Source organism: Echiichthys vipera (genome assembly GCF_963691815.1).
Source record: "Echiichthys vipera genome assembly, chromosome: 19".
Classification (NCBI taxonomy): Eukaryota; Metazoa; Chordata; class Actinopteri; order Perciformes; family Trachinidae; genus Echiichthys; species Echiichthys vipera.
This window is the reverse complement of record NC_139844.1, coordinates 25,487,017-25,504,033: the sequence shown is the minus strand read 5'-3', so window position 1 is coordinate 25,504,033 and position 17,017 is coordinate 25,487,017. Positions and strand designations below refer to the sequence as shown.

Genomic DNA, 17,017 nt, shown 5'->3' with positions numbered 1-17,017 from the left:
GTTCACAGGGTCAAGAGATGTCTGTCTGGGACGCATGTGTCGCAGCAGAGGACACACTTGAGCGGAGCGGGGAGACTGGAAATAATTAAGTGTCAGGACACAAAGAGAATCGGGCGAAACTGCGGTGGAAAAACTATCAGATGCTTTTCCATGTGCCGGACACAAACCGTACAGACAGAACTCCCTCTAGTGTGTGTTGTTGAGTGTAAAACTCACACTTAAAGGTCTATTCTGTGTTTTTTAAAGGCAACAACAACTCATCCTTGGATCAAACCCGTACCAAATAAACCAAACTACCCTGTGTTTTTGCTTTAGGGTCAGAAACCCCCTGAGAGAGCGGTTCACCCACCATGGTAGAGACTTTGTGACACACTTTGCTTTCAAAAAACACAGTTAAGTATATAAATGTATGGTTTTCCACAACCAGGACGACTCTAAATGACCTTATTTATTTACACCATAAAGAGCAGATTCCAGATCCTCGCTCTGACATCAAATGCAACACGACATCAAGCTCAGTTTTAGTGGAACTCTGGTGAAGTTGCACCTCAGCAATACGGACGGCACTCGAGTCTAATTGTTGCCGTTTGAAGTAGGGCCACTTAGATATCCTGTTCGGGATGGGGCTGTGTTGTCGCACCTTTGTTCTGATAAGGGTCCCTGCCCCCATTCACTAAGTGCAAACGACTGGGAGGGCCGCAACAATATAAGGGGCCAGAGGAGTGTCAGAGGAGCACTGTCTGTCTGTGGGTGACCTGCGCTACTGTGCTGCTGCTGCTTTTGATCACGCTGAAGTTTCCTTCACTCATGGATTTCCTCCGCGCTTGTCTCCTGTGCGCCGCGCTGCTCGGCATCTCCAAAGCTTTTACGCACCAGGATATGAAGGACGCGCTGCTGCAGAAACTCGGGTTGGATGAAGTTCCTAAAATCCATAAAAGGGATTTGGAGAATCTGGTTATCCCGGCGCACATCAGAAACAAATACATGTCCATGCTGAAGCTGCACCACAGCAGGAGACGCAGATCTCTGCCCAGCCTGGCGGGCATCCTGAGGGGAATCCCCGGCAACGCAGGTAAAGACCTTTCCTGATTGTTTGTTTTTTATTAAACATAAGATTTGATTTGTAGTTATTTATCTTAAATAATTTTTTCAGAGACACGCGTTAAATCAAACAGTCATCTCAGTGCGTAATTGTGCCGCTCGGTGCGCAAAGCTGCTTTTACGCACCGAACACTGATTTTGGAGCTAGTTCGCCATTAACGGTCCCGATGCTTTGTGCTTCAGATATCTCCGGGGAGTATGTGTATTCTGACACCACTCGGAATCGCATGGTGTTCGACATGGAAGCGAGGATCCCGGATAACAGCGAGGTGACCATGGCGGAGCTGAAGCTCTACCAGCGGGCTGCCTTCCACAAGCGCTTCGCGGTGGAGAGGAAGAACCACCGGCCCGTCAGCAACGCCCGGGTCAGCATCTACTGGGTGGAGGTGCTGCCGAACGGATCCAACCGGACATCGCTGGTGGACTCACGGTACGGGCTCATTTCCTCTCGGGGACGTGTGGAAAACATCTGACCTGTAGAGTAATTAAGAGGCGGCACCGGCAGCGTCTCCGCGGGTTATGTTAATAACGACTCGACTGTATTCTGCTCCAGGAAACATCCACCTTTAATTAATCGCCCTTATCTCTCGTGTTCACAGGTTGATCCCCATTCACGAGACCGGCTGGAAGAGCTTTGATGTGACGCAGGCCGTGCACTATTGGTCCAAGACGCAGCAGAAGACACCTATGCACCTGGAGGTGTGGATCGAGGGCGAGAGACCTGGCAGCTACGCGGCAGAGATGGCCAAGAGTGTCCGGTTCACCACCCAGGAGCAGACGGACAACACCTTGGGAAAGCCCGAGCTCATCCTCTACACACTGAACCTCGAAGAGTACGGGTAAGGGCGCGAGCTTTTGATATACAGGATATTGTGTCAGTGTGACAATTAGCCCGCGTCCCCCGGGTTTACCTGTCACCTTTGCATTCATTAGTGGATGTGTAGTAGGGGGGGGGGCTCAGTGTGCGCATTGGCTGCCATGAAACAGCAACACGGGTCATTTAAAGGCACATGTCATTAATGCAGGTGTCTCCCCACATGTTATTTTATAATGATGAAGCCACATTATTAAGTACATAGACTTGAATTAGGCCCATTTGTGTAGATTCACCCACTAAAAACATCCTAGTTGGCTGATTGTGGCGTGTTGCAGGGGCGTAGCTAAGAGATCCTGAGTCTGACCTCCTTCCTTCCTTTTCCTCTTCAGTTCTCGCGGCGACTGCGACGTCAGCCAGAACAAAGACACCTGCTGCAGGGAACAGTACTTCATCAACTTCCGCGCGCTCACCTGGACGCAGTACTGGATCATCGAGCCAGCGGGTTACCAGGCCTTCAGGTGCACCGGAGGATGCAAGCAGCCCAAGCGCAACTACGGCTACGGGGAGCGGCGGTGTACGGTGTCCGAGAGCGCCCCGTTACCCATCATGTACCTGGTGAAGAAGGGGGACTACACCGAGATCGAAGTGGCCGAGTTCCCCAACATGATCGTAGAGAGGTGCGCCTGCACCATGGACAACGTCTCCATAGTATGACGTGACGGGGAACACGCGGGGCCCCTCTGACCCCAGACCTCCGGGAGGTGTTTTAGGAATATGACAGTGTCTTCTCACTGAGGTGTTGACGTATTTAATGGTTTTCAACGACACATCTAGTACTTTCTATTTAAATGGACATTTATTGGGAGTTTCACACACAAGCGTTGAACTCCGTCTCCTTCCACGAGCACTTTTATAGATTTTGTACATTTTTATATTGTTTTTTTTAAAAATTCAAATGTTTGTGAGAGTCGCGTTGAATCCGCGCCAATCATGGGGATTCGGTCTCACGTGTTATATTGTCACGCTGTACATAATATGGATGAGTTTATGTTTGGAAAATAAAATATTTTGTTTCACATAAGAGTCCCCGGCGTCCCTCCTCCTCCCTGCTGTCGAGCACGGCTGTCTGGGCCCATTCACATTCATGACGCCATTCTCATGCAGCTCCCCGCAGCTGCCGGCCTCCTCCGCCGCCTCTGCATTCACACTTATAGGAAATGGTAGAGCAGAGCAAACAATTTGCCTAATGACTTATAACATTTGTTACGCTGAAGGCACGCTGCTGTTGACAAAGCTCCTTGTGACGCTCTGTTTGCGGTGGGAAGGAGCTACACGGGCCACATACGGAGCAACGTGAAGTCAATTCGCATTAAGCTCCAACGGCGTGTTTACATCAGACTTAGACCGGGCCAAACGTTGCTAATCAGGGCCGCTACCTAATGCGCTGTTTGCTGTCTGAGTGGGGGGTCTTGTCATTCACTAATATGCTGCTGATGGAGGTAAACGTGCCGCCCTGCCGAAGACAAGCAGCTGTCTGTCTGCGAGGGAAGTGGATTCCCAACGGACGCCTCCAGGAAAGGCCGCGGAAGAGACGCAGGTGGTGCCGTGACGAACGGAAGTCAAACACACTTTGGAAACGGATTCATGTGCTTTTAGTGTTTAACGTGAAGTCACAGTAGATGAAAGACGGCATTTTGTGACACTATCAACAGTAAATCACTTTTTAATGGTCCCGTTTAATAAAAAAGTGAGATTTCAGGGTGTTTTTAGTTATAAAGTAGGTCGAGGTGCAGCGTAAACACAGCCTCTGTTCAGAAACTGTGGCTTTAAACGAGCCGTCAGGACTTCTGCACGGTTGTGATGTCAGATATAATATGTATAGAAGTAGAAAGTGCTGCTACAGTCGGTCCACGGCTGCAAACAGACGACAAATCATTGATTAATGTTTCTTCTGCTCAGAGAGATCAGTTATAAGGTAAATTTCAAAATGGGTAAAGACGACGTTAGGAAAACAATCGATTTGTTTGGGTTTTGCTGTGAATTACAGACGTGATGTTTGTCCCTTTAAGAGATTTATGCAAGTGCAAAGAGTCACACTGCGTTTGTTGTCGTACGTTTGTGTGACGCTACTTTGTCTCGCTCAATAGACGTCGCCTTTGCTCGCTCGCTAACTACTAATCCAACACATATCACTTTATCTGAAGCAAAAGAACGAGAAAAAAGAGGCTGCACGTGTGAGTGACGTTGTGTCAAAGTGGAATAAAAGGTTTAAAATATATAAGTTAGATAAAAAATAAGAGTTTAGATCAATAAGTGTTAAAAAGAGCCTCAGGTTCTTTAACATCAGGGTCGAGCAGTTACACGTTTAAAAAGCTTTTTAAAAACATCAAATTAAAGGTGGAACAGCGCCATCTAGTGTCTCAAGATCGTCGTCGCAACAACAAAAAAGAAGTCCAGCAGTGGGGTTGCCAGGTTGGTCAGACCCGGCCCAGTAGCTCCAGGAGACCGGAGTCTGTTTGAGCCTGTTTGAACCCGTCCCCTCCAGAAAACCACAGCATCAAAACAAGGATTAGAGGAGTTTGACTGACAGTTAGCGTTAGCCGTTAGCGTTAGCCGCTCCAGCTAAGTGCAGATGAAAGTGATGTTAGCATCAAGGAGCAGCGTAGCCATGTGGGCGTGCGTTTGAATGGCGTTCCTCTCCTTTCTCTCAGTCCATGGAGTGAATGCTCGGCCTATAGTGACTCTGGTTGTTGCCCGTCTCCGCTCACTCAGCTGCTGGGACGAAGAAGCAGCTGCAGGATTGGCTAACTCCATTTCACCCAGTGCCAGCCTACAGTAGCTGCACCCAACAACAGGCAACCCTGGCAACCAGCAACGCCCAACGCTATTGGCTGCTACCATGGCAACAATGGGACAGGAAGTCATTGTCAAACCCGTCAAAAATTCAGACTAAATCTATTTTTTATGGTTGATTTCTGACATTTTTGCATCATAACTTTGTTGAAATTGTGTTAAAATAAACAAATTCTCACACAACAGACCACACAGTCACTGCAGACCAGCTTCTTAAACTTTAATAGAGTTGAGACAACTTAAAAAAGAAAATACAGTCCCAATTTTTCAAACACAAATATCAAAAACGTTGATAGAAAAGACGACGGATCTCAGAGTCGGAGCGTTTGCATCGTTGCTTTAATCATAAAAGACCTGAAGAACAACCTGCAACACAAAGCCACAGAAACAGAGTCTGTTGTATCGTAGGTTAGACCGTAGACTCGGGATTTACGCGTCCAGTACAACAAACCAGGAGGGACGACGCCTCCGCACACTTAAATACAGCCGACAGTTCATCACACAGCAGCACAACAGGTTTGACTCCGGGCCGGTTCACGGACATTCGTGCACGGTCGAAACGGTGGCGACGTATTTACAGGTTTGTTAAATAACATAATACAAATGTGTGGTTTCATCTGATGTGGTGACGGGGCTTTACAGGCTCTGAGGTCGTTCTAGTGTTGAAACACGAGCAGGGCGTCCTCCGCGGTGGGACGTGGGTGACGGTAGAGGTGCTAATGCGGGGCGACGCAGTCACTGACGCGGACTCTGGTGCTTCCAAACAACATTAAACCTAAATACTTCGCTTCTTTTGAGTCAGAAACGGTCCTCATGAGCCGTCGGTGGCGTTTACAGTGGATGTGACGCTGTAAACGCGTAACCCCGCCTGCTTTTAATCACCTCTGTGCTGAAGTCGCATCAGAAATTTTAAATAGTGGTAAAAAAAGGTTGATGCAGTCGTGGTTCTGGCTGTAATTAGTTAAACTGGTGATTGTTGAAGAGGAACCACAGGGACACAAACACGAGTTCTCTTATTTTAACACTTTATAGAAACATTCAAACTGGTTTTAAAATCACAAAGTAGTGAAAATGACTCGGCCTGAACACTTTGTCAGAGCGGCGTGCGTCAGGAGGAGCTCATCAGAGACGGGACGCTGATGAGGCGTAAAGTGGGGTCCGACTGTTTGAAGTAGCAAACCAGGACGACGCCCATTCAAAGGTCTTTTACACACCTTTGAAGTGAATCAAAAGTCATAAGCCAGGAAGAATGTAAAAAAGCCAACGAGCTGTTTATTGTGGGTGTGTGGAGTTTGGGTTACAGGTGAGACACTGGGGACAGAGGAGACACAGTTCATGTGCTGCTGCAGCCCAACGACACAACCAGCCCCCGACGAGCCCCGCTCCTCTCCGGCGCTGACGCTTTCTCAGGTTCTCACACAAACTACGCAAAAACAACCCCAAACAAACAATATTTACAATTTGGAATAAAAAAAAGAAGCAAAATAAGAATCACAGCACAGATAAAAATGCACAACCCTGAAGGAAACAAACATAAGGGACTCTTTGTTAGCGGTTCGGGCTCCTGACGTCACAGGTCGGTTTAAAAGCGTGGCGTTTAAAAGTGGGCGAGAAATAAAAAGAAGGAAATTTACAACAAAAGAATAAAAACAGAGGGTTGAGTGAGACTGAACCCGCGTCGTTCTCGTGCAGACAGATCTGAAGCTTCAGTCACACTCCAGCCGCCGTCGCTCCTCTCTGACGGGGAACGCCGTCGCTCCTCTCTGACGGGGAACGCCGTCGCTCCTCTCTGACGGGGAACGCCGTCGCTCCTCTCTGACGGGGAGCGCCGTCGCTCCTCTCTGACGGGGAACGCCGTCGCTCCTCTCTGACGGGGAACGCCGTCGCTCCTCTCTGACGGGGAACGCCGTCGCTCCTCTCTGACGGGGAACGCCGTCGCTCCTCTCTGACGGGGAACGCCGTCGCTCCTCTCTGACGGGGAGCGCCGTCGCTCCTCTCTGACGGGGAACGCCGTCGCTCCTCTCTGACGGGGAACGCCGTCGCTCCTCTCTGACGGGGAGCGCCGTCGCTCCTCTCTGACGGGGAGCGCCGTCGCTCCGTGTCGGGTTCGTCGTCTTCGTCGTCGGTCGCTGGGTTGGAGGTTATTAAAAGTGGGTTCTAGTGGAAAGAAAAGTCAAAAAAGCGGGTCGGGGGGGGGGGTGTTTCCGTGGCGAGCGGTGGGTCTCAGGGTCGCCCACCAGTCCGTTACAACAAGTGTCTTAGTAATATCCAGGCTGGTACTGCTGGCTCCAGGGCTTCTGGTTCCAGAACTGCACGGAAACACACGAGAGAGGCAACGTTTACCACGAGTTCCACCGACTTTACACACGTGCAGCACGCGCTCGCTGTCAGAGCGGCTACAGTCAGAGTCCGTGCATCTTTACCAAGATCAGACTCAAGCACTTTTAAGCTTCTCCAGCACCTCAGGGGCGTGAAGAACGACATATTTCCACGAATACAGGATTATTTCACCTTTTTTAGCCCTTTAAAAGAGACGGTGTTTGTTTTTAACACCAGAAGGACAAGAAGTTAAATGACATTTCTAGTCTGTAGCTAAAGAAATGAAGTACAGAGACAAATTCAAGCACTTCTCCATCCTGGAAACAACATTAAAATTCAAGCACCTTCACAAACCCTATATATAATAGAAATGTAATTTAATTTCCATCCTTCTGGTTTTAAAACACAAAAGCACAATGTTTTTTTATAAAGGTGAAATCATTTTCGGTATGTATTTGTAGAAATATGTAACTCATCACGGCCCTGAGGTGCTGGAAAAGCTGGGAAATGGATCTTAAAAGTGCTTGAAGTGTTTGAACCCCGTCTATAACTAATTGTTGTGAAAGAAATGAAATAGACACAATTTCAAGCACTTTCAAGCACCTGTATGAACCCTGTATACATAGAAATGTATGTTCATTTCTTTTCCTTCTGGTGTTAAAACACAATTTTTGTTGTTTAGAGCATAATGTCGTCTCTTTGAATCATTTTCAGTATGTGTTTGTGGAAATATGTAACTCAGCACGGCCCTGAGGTGCTGGAAAAGCTGGGAAATGGATCTTAAAAGTGCTTGAAGTGTTCGAACCCCGTCTATAACTAATTGTTGTGAAAGAAATGAAACACAGACACAATTTAAAGCACTTTATCTAAAATCCAAGCACCTGTGGAACTGTGTTTGTACTCATTTCAACAAGGAAATTATTAATTTTAAATGGTTTTGTTATGGGAAATGTTTTGCACCGTTAGTAAAGGTTTATAAAAATATTAATTTATAGTTAAAGGAACTTTTGACTGTTTGGTTTCACACCTAACGAGCACGACTGAACGTTTTATCACATCATCATTATTATTATTATTATGATTATTATGGCAACAGGATCTCAAGAGTCTGCCATGATATGATTTGATTTGTTGTGACTTTTATATCAACTCACAAAAACACACTACAGACGACACTACTCAGCTCCTCCACACATTTAAATGATCTTTCTTAAATTAAAGCAGGAATTTCAAAATAAAAGCGTATCTTAAAGACAGTGATGTTTGAATCATTGAATCAATGCATGGATCCAGATCGATGTTTCCTTACACCTCAAACTATCGAGTCACACTGAGACAGATCTGGATCAGGATCGTTCTTTAACCCACAACAACAACAGCTAATTCACGTTTCACACACGTGCCCGTGCTTCACACTAAACCTGTACGGTCTTGAACAGTGACTCTGTGTGTGTGTGTGTGTGTGTGTGTGTGTGTGTGTGTGTGTGTGTGTGTGTGTGTGTGTAGTCTGCTGTACGGTGCAGGTGGAGATACCGACCCCTTGCTGCCAGCTCTGGTTGAAGGCTTGGGCCTTGTCCATGCCGTTCCTGTTGCCGCCAAAGTTACCGCTGTTCCTGTTGTTACCAAAGTTGCCGTTCTTGTTTCCATAGTTGCCAAAGTTGCCACGGTTACCACCCCTTTGCTGAAACTGTAGGAGGAGAGAGGCAGGGCAGTGGTGAGTACGGAGCATCAACAGATAAAAACATTAATATTCAGACTTCAGAGTATCACTACGGAACCCACCTGGTTGTGATGTCCCCTGGACCCTCCGCGGTGCATGTTGGCTCCGCCTCCTCTGCCCATGTTCCCTCTGTTCATTGGGCCCCCTCGGCTCATGGGTCCCCCTCTGGGTCCCATGTTACCCCTCATTGGTCCACCTCGAGGGGATCCACCCAGGCTGGGAATGGGGCCGCCGCCCCTGTTGAAGTTCCCGCGGTTATGGAAGCCTCCTCTGAAGGCAGGGGGAGGCAGGAAGCCGCGGGGTGGACGACTGAAGCCGCCACGAGGGCCAGGAGCTGCAAAAACATCACAAACGGCACAAGTTAGCGCTTTCAACCACTTGTATATGCCGGCTACATTTTGATTACATCCCCAAATGTCAATCCTACCTCCTCTGAAGTTGCCTCTGCTCTGGAAGCCTCCACGGCCGCCGCCGCCGCCTCCCCTCTGTCCAGGTCCACTGCCACGGCCAAACTGGTTCTTGCCTCCCCGGCCACCACCGCCGCCGCGCTGGCCCCCGCTGCCGCCGCCTCCTCCTCCTCCTCCTCTTTTGGGTGTTGTGCTTCCCTGGTTGGGCTTCTTCTCAGCGGGCAGAGCCGTCTTGCTCTCTTCCTTGTACTGCTCCAGCAGCTTGCCGGCCTCCTCCTTCTGCAGCTCAGCGAACACGACCTCGTTGAAGCTCTCTCCCTCGTCAGGCAGAGAGTAGAAGCCTGTGAGGGACCAGAACTTGGTTAAGGACGCAGGAAGAGAAAGACTGGGTCTGCCACGAAAGGAGGTTTGAAGCAGCCTTACTACTGTGTGCCCATTTTTACCTTTCATTTTGAAGACGGCGTGCTCGGGCACCTCTTTGCCGTCACTCTCCACCTTCTTCTGGACTCTCTCCTTGTAGTCGTCGTCGGAGGGACAGACCACCACGGCCTTACGCTGGAAGCCTGCAAACAAGCACATCTTCCTCTTCTGGCCTGGGGCGGACAGGTTGGTCTGGGGAGAGAGGAGGAAGAGGCTCAATAACACTGGGATTTATGATGTTTTACAGCTGTTGTATCGTCAAACGCTCTGATCGGACTCAGCACAAGTCTCTTACATGATCCAGGATGTAGTTTCTCTTCTTGCGAGCAGCGATCTCAATAAATTTCCCCAGGAAAAGTGGTGCTCTCTGGGAAATGGCGCTGAGTTTTGTGATGTCCTTTGACTGACGCTTCAGGCTGTTGATCTGCATTAAACAAGGATGAAATACAATTACAACATAAAAGAGAAAGACACACAGATTGTCCAGCGCCACTGAGAATAGCAGCTTCATCAGTACTCACCATCATCTTGTCCACAATGGTGTCACTGCCCAGGATGTAGTATTTCCCAGGGTTCTCCTGGACGTGGTTCTTCACCCATGTGGTCTTCCCTGAGCCGGGCAGGCCGACCATCACTATGATCTACAGAAGACGAAAGGCAAAGACATGAATAAGATAAAAAATGACTAAACTCTCCTGAATATTACAGTAGCTGCTGCTCCTTTGCGTTGAAAGGAGCCAGTTGAGGTGGTTCAGGATCATCTGGTAAGGATGAACCCTGGGCGCCTCCCTAGGGAGGTGTTCCAGGCACGTCCAGCTGGGAGGAGGCCTCGGGGAAGACCCAGGACCAGGTGGAGAGATTAGATCTCCACACTGGCCTGGGAACGCCTCAGGATCCCCCAGTTAGAGCTGGTTAATGTGGCCCGGGAAAGGGAAGTTTGGGGTCCCCTGCTAAAGCTGCTGCCCCTGAGACCCGACCCCGGATAAGAGGCTGAAGATGAGATGAGGAATCTCTACATATTACTACATTTACCTCGCAGTCGGCCTTGGTCTGGGGCCCCTGGAGCCCCCGGACTCGGTCGTCCACGGGGATCTGCTGCAGGAAGGTGTAACCCTGGGGCTGAGGGAAGTACGGGGTCTCCATCTGACCGAAGTTGAACTCGACGGCACAGTTGTGGCAGATGACGTGGGGGAAAAGGGCCTGACTGTTCAGAGAGTCCTTGTTGACCTGGAACGCGGCGGTGGGCTCCCCGCCGTTCTTGGAGAAGGACAGCGCCACCTCGTCCCCCTCAAAGTCCTGAGCAGAGAGAGAAAGACGCAGCGTTGTGTGAGATAAAGACAAAGGTTATGAAGAGAGAACACGTGCACCCGCCGCTCTGACAGGACGCGTCCAGACGAAGGGGGAGGTTTGATCACATGGGAATTATTTCACATTATGAGGTTTTAAAAAAAGGTATTTTAATAAAGTTTATTAAAATCATATTTTTGAAGTCAGAACAAAGCGTTTCAACAAGACTTTCTGCTTTCAATGTTTTTAAAACCCTTTTTTAAACTTTATTTTCAACCTCAGCACCTGAAACATGTCATTTGGAAAAATATTTATACATTTCTTTTTATTGTAAGTGACATGTTATGCAGCTTTACCTTTGGTGTGTCAACAGTGACTTTACACATTACTGAGTTTTGGATTAATAATCTATATTATTGCATTGTGTTGCAGGGAATCCCATATTTTTATGATCAAATCTTGAATAAAAAGACAGAAAAACTGTTAAAATCAAATTAAATCTTTGACATTAGCTTTGCACCTTTATAGTTCCCAAACATTTCTTCACTTTAACTTTTTGTTCTTTGGTTTAAACAGTGTTTTACCCGGTTGCATCACCTGACGACAGCATGAATAACGACAGGACATAAATGAGGGAACAATCTGACATCAAGTTACTCTGAGAACGACCCTGTGGACTCAGCGTGCATCTTTGAGTCATATTTATTTACTCACACTTTAATGAGCTGATAAAACACAAGTGGCTTAAATGTCTTACAATCAGGCAGCAGATGACGTCATTCTCCTCATAGGTTTCTCCAAAGTCCTCGGTCACGCAGTTGGTGGTCTTCTTGCCTTTGCCGGAGTACGCGTAGGAATGTTCCTCCTCACCTGAAGACATTAAACAACAAAGACATTCAAGGGCAGCCAGCAGGTGGAAGGACGCCACGTCTCCGTTACTGGGACTCACAGTTGGCAACAGGCCAGCCACCATTACTCTGATGCAGCCAGAGCTGGAGCCATTTTACATCAACATGTCGTTCTGCTCAGACACCACTAGAGGGAGCTCTTAAGACAGACGGCCTCTTCAGGGAGGATCAATGTCATACTTGGCAAAAATGCAACAACACACACCCAGTACAGTCTGTTCTGAGTCCACTGTTCTCCAATGAATGAAATTAACTGTATACAGGGTTTGGAGCCCGGCTGTGTTCTGCAGGAATGAATCATTTGCCTGGTCACCATTTCCTGTCTGTCTGTATCTCAGAGAAGTAACGATAATCCAGAACATTTAAGTGATTATGGACAAAACATTTCCTCTAGCAGACAAAGACGATACGATTCTGACAACGAGTGGAACAAATGTGTAAACTGGACGTTACTGCTGGACCCAACGCTTCATTCCACCCATGCCTGAGTGACAACAGCACATTACAGGAGGGCACATAGCAAACGCGTTTAGACAAAGACACTGACCGAGCAGGAGGGTGCCAGTGGACAGGGACCAGCCGACCTGCACATCGTGAATATCCATGTTCTTGCTGGAAATGTGCTTCACTGGAATTTTCTCGGAAATCTGTCGACGGGAAGCAAAACACGAGGAAAGTGCATCAGGATTCATTTTCTCTCTTCTAGTCTAAATGTTTCCATTTGACACATTTGTAAACATTGTTTAAAAGTTCCACACAAGCCGACAAACATTCAGGGACGTACAAAAAGAAGAATTTCCCCACTGTGGGATTATTAAAGTTCCCATATTTAAAGAATGGCGTGCACAGGAGGGAGGGGTAAATTGTTTGTCGTTACTGTACCTTCATCTCAAAGCAGGCTTTGCCTTTGTTCACACCGTAAGTGCCTTTGCCTCCGGACCAAAGGTAAGCGAAACTCTCCATCGTGAGAGACGAGGCGCTGTAACGGTCCCGCGACACCTTAAAGTGCAGGTCGCAGTTGTCTGGAGCACAACAAAAGGAAAGCCTCATCAGTGTCTCTTTGTAGACATGTCCCCAATAAACAAAGTGTTGTTAGTCAGTTATCAAACTAATCTGGATCTTGTAATATGTGTAACAAAGTCACTCACATGTGTCCAGGCAGACCTTGGTGTCATCAAACTCCTCATCCTCTTCCTCCAGGGGCGGCACGGGAGACTTAAAGGAGGCCCTGAAAAGAGATGCCAACCAGTGAGTGAGGGGGTTGACGTGTCGGTGTAACTGCATGGAACACATAGATGCCTTGCGTACCACTTGCTGAGAGATATTTGGGGAGAAAAGTGGAAAGACAGACTAAGGGAGAACAATACAAAGTAGAAACTGTAAATGAGGCAAGCGGGGCGCCACAGTTTTTGGGAGTGTCAGCTGTAGTGTTGGCCTGGGGCGCACAGCACTTACCTTGCAGTATCCAGCGAAATCTAAAACGTGAGAGACACACAGGAAGAAATCTCCGCTGGCCCTAGCATGCAAGGCTATCCTCTGGTGCTAAGGTGATAAAAGACCTCTCCCCTTTCAGACCAGTGTGTTTATGATCTCCAGGATTGCTGTGGGGTCAGTCAGAGTGATCGCCAGTGCAGCTATATTTAACTTCCCATATTCTAGATGAAAAAGGTCATGACTAACTCATACCGCTCTGTGCAGCTATGTAGTGCGAGTTGGTGCGTACTTGGCTGCTTGAAATGAGTAGCATCACCGTGTCCTGAGAGCTACAGCAACTTACCAACTCTGTAGCTTGAGATGAAGAACCCAAATCTCTTATGGGAAGTTTAACAAACTAGTCAAAATGTTGTAATGGCTTAAGCATCGTTCCAACGACAGCAATGGTTTAGTGGGAAGAAACAGATTTGTGGTCATGTGTTGCAGCCTTAACATCTCATCCGTCACTGTATATGTTCTTAAACAGCCTTGAATGCTGTACAAATGGATGTTGAGGAGATTAATGGAGGCTCTGGAGAATATATGGTCATCGCAGTCAGCTATACTGGCTGCTGCTCTGCTGGGCTTTCAATATTTGGGAGTCAGATAGGGAGGGGAAGCATCTGAAGAGGCAACAATAAGTGTTCCTTTAATTCTGACGCAGGAAACTTTCAGAAGAGTCCCAGACGTTCCCCAGAATTATATATTTTAAAAAAGTGTCCTCAAAAATCGGTCCCGTTTCTGCCGATTGATCCTTAAAGTGTGTCAACAGCGCAATGAAAACAAAACACTGACCAAGAAGTAGGTACATGTATGCACACACACACACACTCAAACACTCATGCACACCATGCATGATGTCACCTGCGCAGGGGGTAGAAAAGAGCCTTGCAAACACACACACACACACACACACCCACACACTCGCACCATGATAACGTACACACGAGACATGATACATGAGACAGAGATAGCATTTTGACGTCATACAACCAGTGAAATAAAAAAACAACAAAAGAAACGGGGTAAAAAAAAAGACCACTGCGAGGCAAAACGATGGACGGTCGACAGCGAGCTCCTCCGTGGACGTTCCAAACACTTTGGGTATTTTTGCGATATCCGTGTGTGCTACCCTGCAGCAGTGGACCCCTCCTCCCGCGCCTGTCAGCTATTCCTCCCCACCCTCCCTCCCTCCCTCCGTTCAAAAGTGCACATCTGCTACTTTCCTCTGGGTTCTCTTTGGGCAGCCTTGGTTCACCTTGAGTACACAATGGGCTTTCCACAACAATAGGTGGCATGAGGAACAGATGTGAGGACTCATAGAGACTTGAGAGTTGCACTTCTGCTACAGAATGCAGTCCTTTAAAGACACAAATGTGAGTGGGAACTGTAAGAGAGTAAATGGTAAGGCTCTTTAAGTAGTCAGGGATGTCATGACCCTCAAAACATGTGTGAAAGTAAGGTTATTAATAAATAGTGTAATGCTTGAAAATGAGGATTTCCCTCGTGCTAGTTAAATGTGCATTGGCACTTAAAGCCAATACAGTTCAACAAAGCTATGGATGGCGCTTCAGGGATGCTGAAGGCCATTTTTGCTCTGTCCCATCCTTACCAGCTGTATTTGTTCTCTTCAATAAATTCAAAGTAGCCCCTTCCATGTTCCTCCCGGCGTCTCTTAACACCCTTCTTATTCTTCTGATCAGCATTCGTGTCTTTGTCCGCATCCCCTTTGAAAATAGAACAAAGATATAGAATGAGGTGCTCCTTTTTGTGAGAGAGAGGTCGGACTGGCAGTGGGGTTCTGGCCCACAAAGCCCGTTCATTAGTTACATTGTGTCGACCATAATCATCAATATTTAAAGGTAAGAGGTAACACCTCATGATTACACTTAAAAAGACAAAAACACAATCATATTCCATGAATTGTAACAGCTCTAATGACCAGATAGTAATTACAATGTAGGCTGGTCTGATAAACATATGAACAGTGTTTGCTGGGGCTGGAAAAACAAGTCTCTGCAAAGTAAAGGGACATTAACCCTACAGTAAAGGGCTAAGAGTGTATTGTTTCATATGTAAGCAGACACGTCTACTGTTGTCTGGGGCAAATGCATCATGCAAGGAAGTGGGAATACCTACTTAAGCCCTGATAGACCCCCTCCCCCATGTCTTACCCTAAATCATCTAGGTGGCTAATTACGGCGAACCCACATTTTCTATGTTCATCCAACAAGACGACACTTTCTATTCAAACAACGAGCTAGACACTCAGTTCTGTGCGTGCCCCGTGTTCTGCACAGCGCTGGGTCAGCTAGTTCAGGTGGTCCCGGCTTCTCAAATCTCAGGCATTTTGATTTGTACACAGTAAGCGAAAGTGTACACCCATGTGTAGACGCTGAGTCCTAAGTACTGTATACCTTTAGTTTAATTTGTACTTACATTGGAAGGGCCCAATTGTGACTTCTGAGCTTCAGTAGGAAGCGTACCCATGTTGGCCAGGTCCTGTGTTCCCTGCTTTGAATGCGAGCGGGGAACATAGGACCCGAGAAAAGGATCCTATGTTCCCCGCTCTTCCCAAAAAGGGCCAGATGTTCCCCCGTTCGTTATTCATCTACAATCAGTACCCAATTCCCCGGCAAATAGGCTACCACTACCACCTAACCCCGAACCAAATGCTGAATTAGAGCCGCAGAGGCGTATGCGACTGGGAAACGTAGGGATGAGCCCCTAACAGGATAGAATTGGAGGGATGGCACCGCACAAGCATGGCGACAGTCAAACATTTTCAACATGTGGCTTTGACCGTACACACATTTAACTGTAGTTTATTAAAAGGTAACTGTGATATAAGTGATCATCTTGGGGTATCTCCGCTCTCGATGGGGTCATCCCTACGGTCCCTGGGTCCGATGTTCCCAGAGCGAGGGTCCTATGTTCCCAGGTCGTATAAGATTCTGCCTTCGGGGATTTAATTCAGCATTTTGTTAGGGGTGCTAGAGGTTAGATTTTGGCAAATCGCGGCACCTCAGCTTAACATACTTAAAAACCTCCTGAGAAAGACTTGAGTCTGTTGTTAAAGGTCACAATGCTGGTTAAAATGTACATTTATATTTAAGAAGACATAAAAGGGCACCACCGGACAGGAGAGTCCACCACAGCAGATTTAGTTATTAAAGCACCCTCGTTCCTGCACAACTGCTCCACCTGCAGGCCAGACACCATAAAGGTGTCATTCAATCATCATTATGAATAAATTTAGTTCATTTATTAAAATGGTGTGCCTGTACAGTATATAAGTCATATAAAGCGGTGATGTGTGTGTACCCAGGACAAAGGGTTACATAAAAGTGCTTTTATAATGCTATAACGCTGTGTGCATGAGTTCAGGGTTAACGTGGCGGTTAGGGGGTAGTGTTGGGGTCTACACCCGCCTATCTGCCGGGGAATTGGGCACTGATTGTGAAAAAATAACCGGGGGACATGGGATCTTCCCCCCCCCATACAAAGCGGGGACCACGGGTACGCTCCCAGTGGAGGCATGGCACCACATTTTAGCATGTTGCTTAAACCTTACACATATTTAAATGTAATTTATTAAAGGTTAACTGTGATAAAAGTCACCATCGTCGTGTATTTTCACCCTTTAATGTGGGTACCACTGAACTAGCTAACCGGCTGCCCCGCTAATTAGCACTGCACCACAGACAAAGAA

The 17,017-nt window shown here is 47.4% G+C and overlaps 2 protein-coding genes across 2 annotated transcripts in view; one reads left to right on the top strand and one right to left on the bottom strand.

Moving 5' to 3' along the window:
- Window positions 1-620: 620 nt before the first annotated feature.
- Window positions 621-2,632, top strand: lft1 (lefty1; the record flags this gene model as incomplete). Its single annotated transcript, XM_083933560.1, is given in 8 exon segments — window positions 621-674; window positions 678-693; window positions 696-751; window positions 755-757; window positions 760-1,072; window positions 1,285-1,531; window positions 1,701-1,940; window positions 2,308-2,632. Coding segments are annotated over 8 exon segments (1,254 nt in total).
- A 2,345-nt stretch (window positions 2,633-4,977) lies between these two features.
- The window catches only part of hnrnpub (heterogeneous nuclear ribonucleoprotein Ub), a 13,070-nt gene continuing 1,030 nt past the window's right edge, over window positions 4,978-17,017 (bottom strand). Inside the window, exons 2-14 of the mRNA XM_083934422.1 lie at window positions 14,918-15,032; window positions 12,981-13,060; window positions 12,715-12,854; window positions 12,380-12,479; window positions 11,682-11,794; window positions 10,670-10,933; window positions 10,159-10,278; window positions 9,933-10,061; window positions 9,661-9,829; window positions 9,238-9,558; window positions 8,873-9,144; window positions 8,628-8,777; window positions 4,978-7,080 (exon numbers count right to left, since the gene is read on the bottom strand). Of these exons, the coding sequence (XP_083790548.1) occupies window positions 7,030-7,080; window positions 8,628-8,777; window positions 8,873-9,144; window positions 9,238-9,558; window positions 9,661-9,829; window positions 9,933-10,061; window positions 10,159-10,278; window positions 10,670-10,933; window positions 11,682-11,794; window positions 12,380-12,479; window positions 12,715-12,854; window positions 12,981-13,060; window positions 14,918-15,032 (2,024 nt within the window). The 3' untranslated portion in view covers window positions 4,978-7,029. The remainder of the gene's footprint in view (window positions 7,081-8,627; window positions 8,778-8,872; window positions 9,145-9,237; window positions 9,559-9,660; window positions 9,830-9,932; window positions 10,062-10,158; window positions 10,279-10,669; window positions 10,934-11,681; window positions 11,795-12,379; window positions 12,480-12,714; window positions 12,855-12,980; window positions 13,061-14,917; window positions 15,033-17,017) is intronic.